Source organism: Sturnira hondurensis, unplaced genomic scaffold (assembly GCF_014824575.4).
Source record: "Sturnira hondurensis isolate 20B ecotype Veracruz unplaced genomic scaffold, ASM1482457v3 Scaffold0024333, whole genome shotgun sequence".
Taxonomy (NCBI): Eukaryota; Metazoa; Chordata; class Mammalia; order Chiroptera; family Phyllostomidae; genus Sturnira; species Sturnira hondurensis.
In genome coordinates, this window is record NW_028096964.1 from 716,093 (window position 1) to 728,555 (window position 12,463).

At 43.2% G+C, this 12,463-nt stretch overlaps 1 protein-coding gene across 1 annotated transcript in view; it reads left to right on the forward strand.

The window, feature by feature from the left end:
* Positions 1–12,463, forward strand: part of CARS2 (cysteinyl-tRNA synthetase 2, mitochondrial) — a 47,880-nt gene that overhangs the window by 25,389 nt on the left and 10,028 nt on the right. The window contains exon 9 of the mRNA XM_037038363.1: positions 1,810–1,877. Within this exon, the coding sequence (XP_036894258.1) occupies positions 1,810–1,877 (68 nt within the window). The remainder of the gene's footprint in view (positions 1–1,809; positions 1,878–12,463) is intronic.

The window sequence follows — 12,463 nt, forward strand, 5'->3', positions numbered from 1 at the left end:
TCTGGCGTACGAGCTGTTTGTTACTGAGTATTCCATTTCCCCAGATAGAACTCAGCAGTAGCCAAAATCCACTTTGTTTCTGCCAACAATGTGCCTTGCTGGGCAGATTCTCTAAACAGAAGGACAGAAGCCTGAAGATTCTGGTTCAGTTTTTTCACTCTCACCATATTTACTGCCTGGGAAGTGAGAGCATGACCCCTCTGCAGACACTTCATCAGGTAACGCTCCTGATGGATTGTGGTTTGCTGTGGACACCATGAAATGCAGGGCACCCTCCAGTGAATTGTGGATCTAGGGATCAAAAAGGTGACTCAAGAGAACTAATACTCATACTTCATAATGAGGTGTTTGATCACAAAACAGCAGCTTTTGTTTACCTTTAAATGTGGGAATGGGGAAGGGTTTCGTTGCTGTGTTTTGTTATGACATTTATCATCTGATAAGGCACTCGACCCTAAGTTTCAAGTATACTGTTCTGTAATTGATCATTTATATATTGCCTCATGTTCTCGTCACCCAAAGTCTACTCTCTGTCACTGTATACTGGACCCTCTTTACCCTCTTTATTCTCCTCCTACCCCCTTCCCCATGGTAAGCACCACACTGTTGTTGTCTGTGTCTATGAGATTGTTACTTTCTGTTTCGTATCCCACATTGGAGTGAAATCACATGGCTCTTGTCCTTTTCCCTCACTTAGTTCACTTAGCACAGCGTTCTCAGGGTCCATCCATTTGACCCTTCCTGCGGCTGAGTAGTGTTTCGTTGTGTGTGTGCACCCCCTCATCCCTATCCAGTCCCCCGACGAATGACACCTAGGTCTCTGTGTTCCCGTGCTGGCCACCTCGAGCAGCGCTGCAGTGAACACAGGTGCACAGGTCTCTACAGTAATGCCGTTTTGGTGACATGATGGGCGGAGATAGAGTTAACTAGTTAGATGTGCCATTTCCTAGATATTGTCAACTTAAAGAAATTGTAGTTGTGCTTGTTGTCTATGACATGTGTAGTATTACATAGATATTTCTTTTTGGAAGACACATTTTGGAACCAAGTGTTGTGTTTAAAGTTGTGCCAGAAAAAGCCGAAGAATCTTGTTAGGAAAGGACAGGCCCTCCCTTTGCAGTGAAGCTTGTAGGAGTACAGCCCAGGGTGGATTCCAGGCTTGTGATGAGAAGTTCCTAACAGGGGTTTGGTTTTCCTCTGGCCTTTCACATACATGGGGTGAAGTATACCAAGGTGGTGATAAATCTGTGAAATCCATTAGCAACAGAAAATCTGATTCATCATGCAAGTCCTTCTCTGCAATTCTGAACATCTGTTAACAAGCTTTTGAAGCCTGGTGTCTGGTTTGTAAAAGCAGAGATTTGTTATTTCTTCAGGTGTTCAGTCAGCCAAATCATTGTTTCTAAGTCACAGGAAGGGGGAAAAGGTGAACTGTTTCTGTGAGTGTCACGGTTCTCCTGTGCCTGTGTGAGTTCAGAGTCAGCAGTGGTTCCTGTTCGTGGCCCACCGTGGGGCTGGGTGCCCCTAACACCTCAAACAGGCACAGCTGTGCGTCCCACCTTCCTGGAGGCTCCACTGTGGGGGAAGGTTTGAGGAAATCTTATATCCACATATACAGGGTATTTGCCTATTGGAGAATGCAGACTTTCTCGTTTTCTTCATGTTCTCGAGGGAGCTGTAGTCTGTGTCCTGTGGCTGGGGCATCTGTTGGAGAAGTGCCCACTTCACCGTCTTCCCCTCTCCAGCTCGGGCGGAGAGGGCCCTTTCTTCTCACCCAAATCAGAATGAATTACTTTGTTTTTGTTTCAGGACATTTGCATGTGAAAGGCAAAGAAGAAAAAATGTCCAAATCACTGAAGAACTACATCACTATTAAGGTAATGTGCTTTCTGTAGTCCTGTGTTGCTGCCTGCTTGGTGAGCCCGTGTTAAAGGCTGCTCCGCACGCAGTGTGAGACCCCACGTCTCTGATTCCCCGTTTCCCTGGCTCCCCTTTCCCCAAGGCCCTAATGGGCTTCTCCTACTTCTGGGTTTAAATTACTCTTTTCTTTTTGGTCTTAAAAGCACACAGGGGTATTTCTCTATATCCTGTTCTCTCTTCTTGTGTGTCCCCACACTCTTTTCTGTCAGTGTTTTTGGTGGACTTCTTCTGCCTTTCTCTTTTGGCATTCCAAGATTCACACCTTCTTTCTCCCTTTCCCATTTATAACAGTTTTATCTTTTGAATCACATTTGCGGGATTCCTCTGCCTACCCCGCCCCTTTTTCACCCAGTCCCAACACCAGCTTCCTTCCCTGTAGTGTAGCTCTGGGGTGGTTTGTTTAAGTTTTGCTGCTTGCTGGCTTCTTCACCCACCTGAAAAATGTTTTTGTGTGGTGGAAATGCAGACTGAAATGTAAATTTCCGTATGAACACTTAGAAACAGTTTGATCTTCCTCTGTCTTTGGGTCTCTAAGGCCAGATTTAATTGACAAGGATAGTAATCAGAACTTCATCAACTAAAGCGATTTCAACCAGATTTAGAGTAAACCGAAAGGGAAATGCTCCTCACAAATAACCTGTATGTACTCTTCAGGTCTAATGTTATACAAACTTTCAAACATACAGAGAAGTTCAGAGAAATACTTGTAATACCACGTAGATTCAAGAGTTGTTAGTGTCTTTCCATATTTGCTGCTTTTTCTGTATCAGATTGCACACGCACATACATTTCATTACTTTTGTTGAACAATTAGAAAATATATTCAGTCATCATGAATTCTCTTTTGCACAAAACTCCTAAAAATAAGGATGCTTTCCTACGTAGCCCAAACACCGGAAAAGTCAGCAATAATTTTGTAACATCATCAATTATCTAACCCATGTGTCAATTTCTCCAGCTTTATTTTTTGACCAGGATCCAATGAAGGTTCACGTGTTGCATTTGAATGTGTGTCTTCTCAGGCTTTAGAAATTTTTAAAAATAGTTTAAACAGTGGTAAAAAACACATAACAAAATTTACTTTGCTAACCATTTTTGTGTGTGCAGTTCAGTGGTGGTAATTATGTGCACATTGTTGTGTAACAGATCTTGCAGAACTGAAATCTACAGCCACTGAGCGTGTCCCCAGTTCCCGCTCCCCAGCCCCTGCAACCACCATCCTGCTTTGTTTCCATGAATCTGACTGCTCTGGGTACCTCATATCAGTGGGATCATTTACCACTTTGTGACTGGCCTGTTTCATTTAGCATGATGTCCTCAAGGTTCAACTGTCTTGTGGAGTGTAACAGAAATTCCTTATTTTTTAAAAGATTTTATTTATTTATTTTTAGACAGAGGGGAAGGGAGGGAGAAAGAGAGGGGGAGAAACATCAATGTGTGTTGCCTCTCACACACCCCCTGCTGGGGACCTGGCCCACAACCCAGGCATATGCCCTGAATGGGAATCAAACTGGTGACCCTTTGGTTCACAGGCCAGCACTCAGTCCATTGAACCACACCAGCCAGGGTAGGAATTCCTTATTTTTTTAAGGCTGAATTATATTCCACTGTTCTGTTTAGGCTTCTACACTATAACTGTCTCTCTCCTTTTATTTTCGCTATAGCATTGACTTTTTGAAGAAACTAGGCCATTTTTTTTAACATCCTGCATTTTGGATATGTCTCTTTCTTTGTGGTGTTGTTTAACTTGTTCTTCTGTCTCTGGTATTTCCTGTAACTGGAAGTGAGGGCTCCAGGCTATTCAATTCAGGTTAAACCTGCTCGGCCAAAGCACTTCCTGGGTGGTGCTGTGGGCTTCATCTGGGAACGCAGTGTCAGGCTGTCAGACTGGTAAGGTTAAGTTTGACTGCTTGGCTGGGTGATGGCCACAGTCTCTTTGCTGTAGGGTGTTTATCTTTTCATGAATATTAAGAACCTGCCAGGTAATGTGTGGTGTCTGTATCTGGTTCCCGACAACCTTCTGCCTTGCAGCGTCGTCACCCTTTGGTGGGCTTCACCTTTGCACACATTTCGCTGATCCTTGCAAAGTTGTACTTGTCGCATTTTTTTACTTCTTTTACATTTACTAGTTTTATACTCTTCTTTGAGGAAGGAAATTTTTTTTTAAAGATTTTATTTATTTATTTATCTTTAGAGGGGAAGGAGAGACACATCAATGTATGGTTGCCTTTCGTGTGTCCCCTGCTGGGAGTTGGCCTGCAGGGAACTAGCCTGCAACCCAGGCATGTGCCCTGACTGGGAATCGAAATGCGATTCTCTGGTTCGCAGGCCCGCGCTCAATCCACTGAGCTACACCAGCCAGGGCTGAAGAAGGGATTTTTTGTCTGTCTGTCTCTATTTCTTTCCAATATCACTACCAAGTTAAGGGTTTGTATTTACTTTGTGTATTATCAACTCAGTCTTTACTCTTATTGTGCTGAAATTATCCCAGATTTGGCCAGGGAGGGTTCCTGCATCCCGGGGACATGTCTTGCCTGCGTTCTTGGTTTTGGCCCTGTTCACCTTTTAAATCGTGCCCAGACCTGCCATTGCTCATAGGGGCCTTGCTGCCTTTGTGGGGAGATGGAATTTTGAACTGAGGCCTGGGCACTCGGTATGTTTATTGCTGCTTACTGACATGGTTTCTAGGCCCCTTCAGGGGACAGAGCCGAGGGAGGAAAACACACCTATATCCATGAAATAGATAGTTTAAGTTCATTTTGAAATATCCAGATAAAATTTAATATCACAGGGGCTTTTTGTTTAAGCTCTTTTGTGAAAAAGTCTTGCTTCCTTACAATAACATCAATTTTATGTTTTATCTTTTTAAAAAATATTTATTTATTTATCTTTAGAGGGGAAGGGAAGGAGAGAGGAAGAGAAACATCAATGTATGGTTGCTTCTTGTGCATCCCTTGCTGGGAACTGGCCCCTGCCAGGAACTGGCCTGCAACCCAGGCATGTGCCCTGACTGGAAATTGAACCGCGATTGTCTGGTTCGCAGGCCCTTGCTCAATCCACTGAGCTACACCAGCCAGGGCTTATGCTTTATCTTAAAATGGATGGAAAATAAGTTTAAAAAAATATAATACCAGTCAGTATTCCTGTTAGCAGCAAAGCTTTAAATAAAGATTTCTTTGTAATTCTTTTTAAAAATATTTATTTATTTTCAGGGATAGGGGAAGGGAGGGAGAAAGAGAGGAGAAAAATATCAGTGTGTGGTTGCTTCTCTAGTGCCCCCTACTGGGGACCTGGCCCAAAACTCAGACATGTGCCCTGATGGAGAATCAAACCAGTGACCCTTTGGATTACGGGCTGGCACTCAATCCACTGAGCCACACCAGTTGGGGCTTTTTGTAATTCTTTTAAAAATAGCTTTATTGTGATAAAATTCACACTCCAGAGAATTCACCTTTTTAAATGGTATGGTCCAGGGGTTCTTAGGATATTCACTGAGTTGTACAACCTTTACACCTATCTAATTAAATAACATTTTCGTTACGCCCAAAAGAAACTCCACACCCTAACAGTCAGTTCTCATTCCCTGTCTCCCTGCAAGCTGCTGGCGACCAGTCTGCTATCAGCTTCCTCAGATCTGCCTGTTCTGGGCTTGCATTTGCTTTTACTCTTAGACCATGTGCCTTATATGTTTTAGGGACATGTGCAGAGTCTGGTGATTTTCTTTGAGTGGTGTCTCCTTGCTGCCCAATGGGCTCCTTTTTTCAGTTTGTTTCCAGTTGGATGACATCTTCCCATTTTTTGACTTACCTTATTTTTCAGGTATGTCACGTCAGGGTTCAGTAGTCAACACCATGAAAAGAAGCTTAGACGTTGATCCTTCCTTGCACTCATTATATCCACCTCTTAGTAACTATTAGGTTAGTTCCTGGCTTATCATTTCAGTGCTTCCTTTTACAAAAATACACCATGTGGCTCTGGCTGGTGTAGCTCAGTAGATTGAGCACCAGGCTGCAAACCAAAAGGTTGCCAGTTCGAATCCCAGTCAGGGCACATGCCTGGGTTCTGGGCCAGGTGCCCCACTGGGGGGCACATGAGAGGTAACCATGCATTGATGTTTCTCTCCCTCTCTTCCTCCCTCCCTTCCCTTTCTAAAAATAAATAAAGTCTTTTAAAAAATTGTGCCATCTGTATTGGGATTTTCTCCTCTTACACTGATGCAGGATATGATGTATCATGCAATGAATGCACCTGTCACCTCCCCCATGCAACTGTGTAAGCAATGCTTTAATATGATTGTAGGAGTAATGTATTTCATGGCAGAAAGTTAGAGAAGTACAGACAAGACAGAGAAGCACACAGTAGGAAATTCAGAGGTACAAATGTGGGAAGCAGGTTTCCTTTCCAGCCGTGTTCCCTGCTGCCCAGTGTTTTTCTCCTACAGCAGCTGTCACCAGTTTCTTCGCAGTCACAGTGTGTCTCTAGAAACATATTTCTCATTTTTTTCTTTCCACACAAGTGGTAGCAGTATTTGTACTTGGTTTGTTCACCTAGTGAGTCTTTTGGATTAGTCAGTTTTCTTCCATATGGAGTTAATTCTTTTGAATGGCTGCATTGTCCACTATATGGGTACTCCTTAATTTAAACAATACCCTGTTGATGGTCACTTAAATCATATCAAATTTCTTACAAGAGTATGTGCATTTAAAATTTTCATAGATACTACAGAGTCTGCATTGCTTTTCATGACCACGTAGTGGTCCGCGGTGGTGCTGTCTTGGAGCTCAGTTATTTCCCTGCATTTGCACTTTGCAGGAGGCCTGCATTCTCTAGTCTGCCATATGGGGATGAGCACTAGGTCACACACCTGGCGACTAGTGACACAGGATAACTGCGCATCACAGGATGTGCACACATGCAGCATGTTCTGGATACAACCTCTGGTAACTCGGCAGTAACTGTCACCTGCATCCCTACCAGTGGTGTATGAAAGTGTCCCTGCCCCTCGTCCACTTCAGACTTCGAGGAATCCTAATCATGTTAACATTTTCCTTGTCAATTTGGTAAAAAATGACAGCTAGATTTAAAATGCCCATTTCTTTGTTTACTACAGTTATATTGGTTATGCATACTTTTTGGCTGTTTTTATTTTGTATTTTGGGGCAGCTTGCAACTTCCCCTTGCCTGTAGTTCCTAGGGGGTGTTAAGCCATTGCCCTACATGTTAAAAATTACCTGTTACCTGGTTTCTAGCACAAGAAGGTTTTCCTGCCAGTCCTCACGATTTTGGAGGCTACTGATAGGACTTTATAGCGAAGACATACCTCATTTTATCGCACTTCACTTCATTTGGGCTTCACAGATGTTGTTGTTGTTTTAACAAATTGAAGGCAAGATCCTCCACCAGCCAAAGGATTATTACTCGCTTTATTTTAGTACTCACTTTCTTGTGGTGGTCTGGATCTGAGCCCTTAGTATCTTAGAGGTATGCCTGTAGTCTGCACAAAAACTCGTAATCCTTTAGTTGACAGAGGCTGCAATTAGTGTGGGAAGAGCTTAACCTTTAGAGTTCAGATAAGGGCTCAAAGCCAGCTTTTTAAAAATAGTAGGTTATCATTTGGGACCAGTTACTTAACCTCCCCAAGCCTTAATTGTTGGTTGAAAATGATGTGACAGCCCCTATTTCCTGGGGCCCCTGGGCAGGTAAAATTATGTAAAATGCCCAGTTTGTGTGGCCCTGGGCCAGGAGGGCAGCTGCTCCTTCCCCCTGTCCAGCCCTTCCCCGGTGGTATCGGGAAGATCTAACCCGCATTGTAAGTAGTGCATCCCTGCTTCCTGCTGGCACGCGCCCCTGAGCCCCCTACCTGGCGAGCTCACAGAATCTCTGACAGCATTTTACTGTTACTGCCTCATGGCTGAGCTCTCAGGGCTCACTTACCTCCCTCTGAGAGACTTCTAACACAACTTTACACAGGCATCGTCACATTCAGCTCAGGACGCCGTAGTCAGGTTGTATGGTGGAACCAGAGTAGTGCAGAAACAGTGATATCAGAGCACAGGGCAGGAGCACGTTAAAACATTCATGCCCGTGAAGACCAACCATGTGGAGGCCCGTCACATTATATCATTCGGGTATTCATAGCAATAAGGAAGAGGCTAAAATGCTTTCCCCTCTTCCTGTGTTATTTTTCTCCTGACTTTTTTGAGGTATAACTAACAAAATTATATCTATTTACAGCGTGCAATGTGATGATTTTTAAATATACATGCAGTGAAATATTTACCACGTCCATCTCCTCACATAGTCACCGTGTGCGTGTGGTGAGAGTGGATAAGACCTGCTCTTCCAGCCTGATGGGGATACAGTGCAGTGTTATCAACTGTAGTTACCACACTGTGCGCTAGCTCCCCAGGGCAGCTCGTACCTGGAACTTGGTTCCCTTCAGCCAGCATTCCCCATCTGCCCCTGCCCCCCGCCCCTTTTATCCATCGTTCCACTCTCTGTTTCTATGAGTTCTGGTTTTTTTAGGTTCCACATATAAGTGGATCATTCAGTATTTGTTTTTGTCCATGTTGTTGCAATGGCAGGATTTCCTTCTTTTCTATGGCGGAATTATACTCCATTGTACATAAACACCGTGTTTTCTTTATCCGTTCATCCCTCGATGGACATGTAGGTTGTTTCCGTGTGTCGACTGCCATGACTGATGCTGCAGTGAACATGGGGTGCACATAGCTCTTTGAGGTACTGATTTTGTTTCCTTCAGATGTATACCCAGAAGTGGAATTGCTGGATTACATGGTAGATCAAGTTTTAATTTTTTGAGGAACCTCCATACTGTCTTCTATTGTAGCTGCATAAGTTTATATTCTTCTCAACAATGCACAAGGGTTCTCTCTTCTCCACGTCCTCCTCAGCACTTGTTATCTCTTGTCTCTTTGATAGCCGCCGTTCTAACAGGTGTGAAGTAGAGTCTCACTGTGGTTTTGACTTGCATGTCCCTGGTGACTAATGATGTCCAGCACCTTTTCTTGCACCTGCTGGCCGTTTGTATGTCTCTGGGAAAACGTCAGGTCCTTTGCCCATGTTTTCAGTTGGAGTATTTGTTTGTTAGTTTTGCTATCAATTTATTTGAATTCTTCATATAGTTTAGGTATTAACTGCTTATCAGATATATGATTTGCAGATATTTTTACCATTCTGCAGGCTGCCTTTTTGTTGATTATTTCCTTTGCTCTGCAGGAGGTTATTAGTTTGATGTAGTCACACTTTCTATATTATTATTACTATTATTAGCAAATGGTCCATAGACACTGAATGCTATAAAAGAGATTAGATTCCACATTTCTTTTTTTCTTAATTATTTTATTGTTGTTCAATCACAGTTTTCTGCACCCCCCCCACCACTCCCACCCCACTCCAGCCGAACCCACCTCCCTCCCTTGCTTCCACCCTCCCCCTTGGTTTTGCCCTTTATAGTAGTTCCTGAAGACCATTCCCCCCACTGCCCCTCCCCCCCACACATGTCTTTTTAAACTACTTTAACTCCATGAGAGCACCCCAAGTGCTGTAAGGTGACTGGGTCTAGAGAACTGTTAACTTGGATTTGTGAATACACATTGAGATTAATCTGAATGAGTCCACATTCCAGATGGGAGGAAAACCCTTTAAAGCCACCTAAAAAAATAAAAATAAAGCCATCTGAAATCCTTTTTTGGAGTGAAGTAGAAACTGTAGCTATTTAGAAAATGTAAAATGCTAAAATAGAAGAGAGATTTCTTTTATAAAAACCAAAGAACTTCATCAGACATAAAGTACTTCTCATAGAGTTTTTAACTTTTTAACTAAACGCACAAATATGAGCAGAATGTTAACAGGGGAGGGAAAGGAGTCGGATTCAAAGAAAGCACAGACGTGGAGAACTGATGCAGGGGTAGAACAGTGGGAATGGTTGGTCAGTCTGGCAAGCGTGGGGCTGCTGCCGACCCCAGGCAGTCTGAGAGCAGTCCAGTGAGGGGAAATGCACAGCTTCTGCTTTGGTTGAAAACACCTCCATACTCATTCATACCAAACGTCTGACAAGTTAGAAAATGCAAAACAAACAGCAGCAATGATTTAAGAAAAACCAGCAGCAAATCCTCACCTGAAGTAGGCATGGCAATGGAAGAATTGTTCTCCGGATACATTGCCAGGAACAGGAAGCGGCTGCTAACAAGCTGTGAAGCAGTGGTCTGTGCTTTGGGGAAAGAAATCTAAAGAAATGCAGGAGGCCCCCCGTAACTGCCATTGTGCTTTTTGAAGTTTGTGGTCAACTGTAGTCCCAAAATATTAAGTGGAAGTTCTAGAAATAATTCATGAGTTTTAGATTGCTCGTTGTTTAGAGTAGTGTGATGAAATCTCGTACTGTCCTGCTCCATCCTCCTCCATCCTCGTCTCCACACCTGAAGTGCTCTCCAGCCATTACCGCTCAGTACTGGTCTCAGTTATCAGATCCACTGTCACGAGCCTCAGTGCTTACGTTCAGGTAACCCTTGTTTCGCTAAATAATGCCACATTCACATAACTTTTATTCCAGCATATTGTTATAATTGTACTTTATTATTAGTTACAGTTTTTAATCTCTTACTCTCCCTAATTTGTAAATTACACTTCATTATAGGTGTGTATGTATGTATGTATAGGAAAAAAGATAGTGTATATAGGATTGGTACTCTCAGTGGTTTCAGGCATCCACTGGAGGTCTTGAACTGTGTCCCCTGCAGACGGGGGCGGCTGCTGTAATTCAGAAACAAGAGGAAAAAGTCAGAGAGGGTGGCCAGAAAGGCCCTCGGCACGCCGGTGAGTGGTCATCCATGTGCTCCTCTCTGCTCTCTAGCGGCAACCAGATCAGCACTCGTAGGCTGCATGTTGACTGGGGCCCTTCGGAGCAGATCCTTACCCAGAAACTGAGAAAAGTCCGTTTCTGCTGCAAGAGACAGCCCTGTGCAAGGAACTCTTCAGAGAAGCACTGTTCAAATGAGCTAGAACTGAAAAATCCTCAGAAGTACCACAGTGGGGAAATAGCCCAGCAAACAAGACATAAGAAGATTTATTACTGAAAAAAGCATAGGATCTGGAGCTGGACTGTGGCCTCTGACGTTTAGTGGTTTGGTTTTCAGTTCCCAAAGCCTCTTTTTGTTTTCATAATAGGATAACTAATTATTATATTACAATTTAGCATTTTGTACATGATAAAGCCTTATGTATTGAATAGCAATGTTATTTATCTGGTCTGTTTGTTGCATATGGCCTACATTGTATTTATTTATCTCTTTGTTTATTTTTACATTTTATTTTATTGATTATGCTATTATCATTGTCCTGATTTTTCCCACCTTAGCTCCCCTCTACCCAGCACCCCCTATTCCCTCAGGCCATCCCCCCACCATTCTTCATGTCCATGGATCATGTATGTAAGTTCTTTGGCTACTCCATTTCCTATACTGTACTTTATTTCTCATGCTTTTAAGAGTCTCTGTTTATCTTTAACCTTTGGCCTTTTAATTATGATATATCTTGAAGTGGGCCTCTTTGCTTCCATCTTAATTGGGACTCTGTTTCTTGGTCTTGCATGTCTATTTCCTTCACCAAATTAGGGAAGTTTTCTTTCACTATTTTTTTCAAATAGATTTCCAGTTTCTTGCCCTTTCTCTTCTCCGGCACCCCTATATTGGACTCTTGAAATTGTCCCAGAGGGTAGTTGTACTCTCCTCATTTTTTTGGATTCTTTTTTCTTCTTGTTGTTCTTTGTGGTTGTTTTTCGCTTTTTTATTTTTCAAATTATTGATTTGAGTCTCAGCTTCATCCACTCTACTGTTATTTCCTTGTAAGTTATTCTTTATTTAAATTAGTGTATCCTTTGTTTCTGACTGGATCTTTCTTATGCTAATGAGGTCTTCACTAAATTCCTTGAGCATCCTTATAAACAGTGTTTTGAACTTTGCATCTGATAGGTTTTTTATGTCCATTTTGTTTAGCTCTTTCTCTGGGGTTTTGGTCTGTTCTTCCATTTGGGACATGTTTCTTTGTCTCATTTTGGCAGCCTCCCTGTGTTGGTTTCTATGTGTTAGGTAGAGCGGCTATGACTTCCTGCAATGGTAGCATAGCCTCATGTAATAGGTGTCCAGTAGCAACAGCCTCCTCTATCACCCAAGGTGCACCTTCTGTGTGGACTGAGTACACCCTCTTCTTGTAGCTGAGCCGTGGTTGCTGTTGGCAGATCAATGGGAGGGATTTACCCAGGCAAGTTAGCTGCAAGGCCTGGCTATGTCCACTGACCACCACCTTCTACCCTTCATGGAGGATCAGCTGGGCAAGGTCAGGGTGGTAGTGCTCCAGCGTGGTCTATAGTGGTCCAGTGGGTGCATTGGTCCTGGGGTTTCTTGGGTAGTTCAAGCCAAAGTCATTCTCCACCTGTGTTTTGCCCAGGGCACCCTGCTCGAGCAGTAAAGTAATCTCAGATGGCTGCTACTTGTTCTGGGCTTGGAGATTCCCAGGTGAAGCCAAA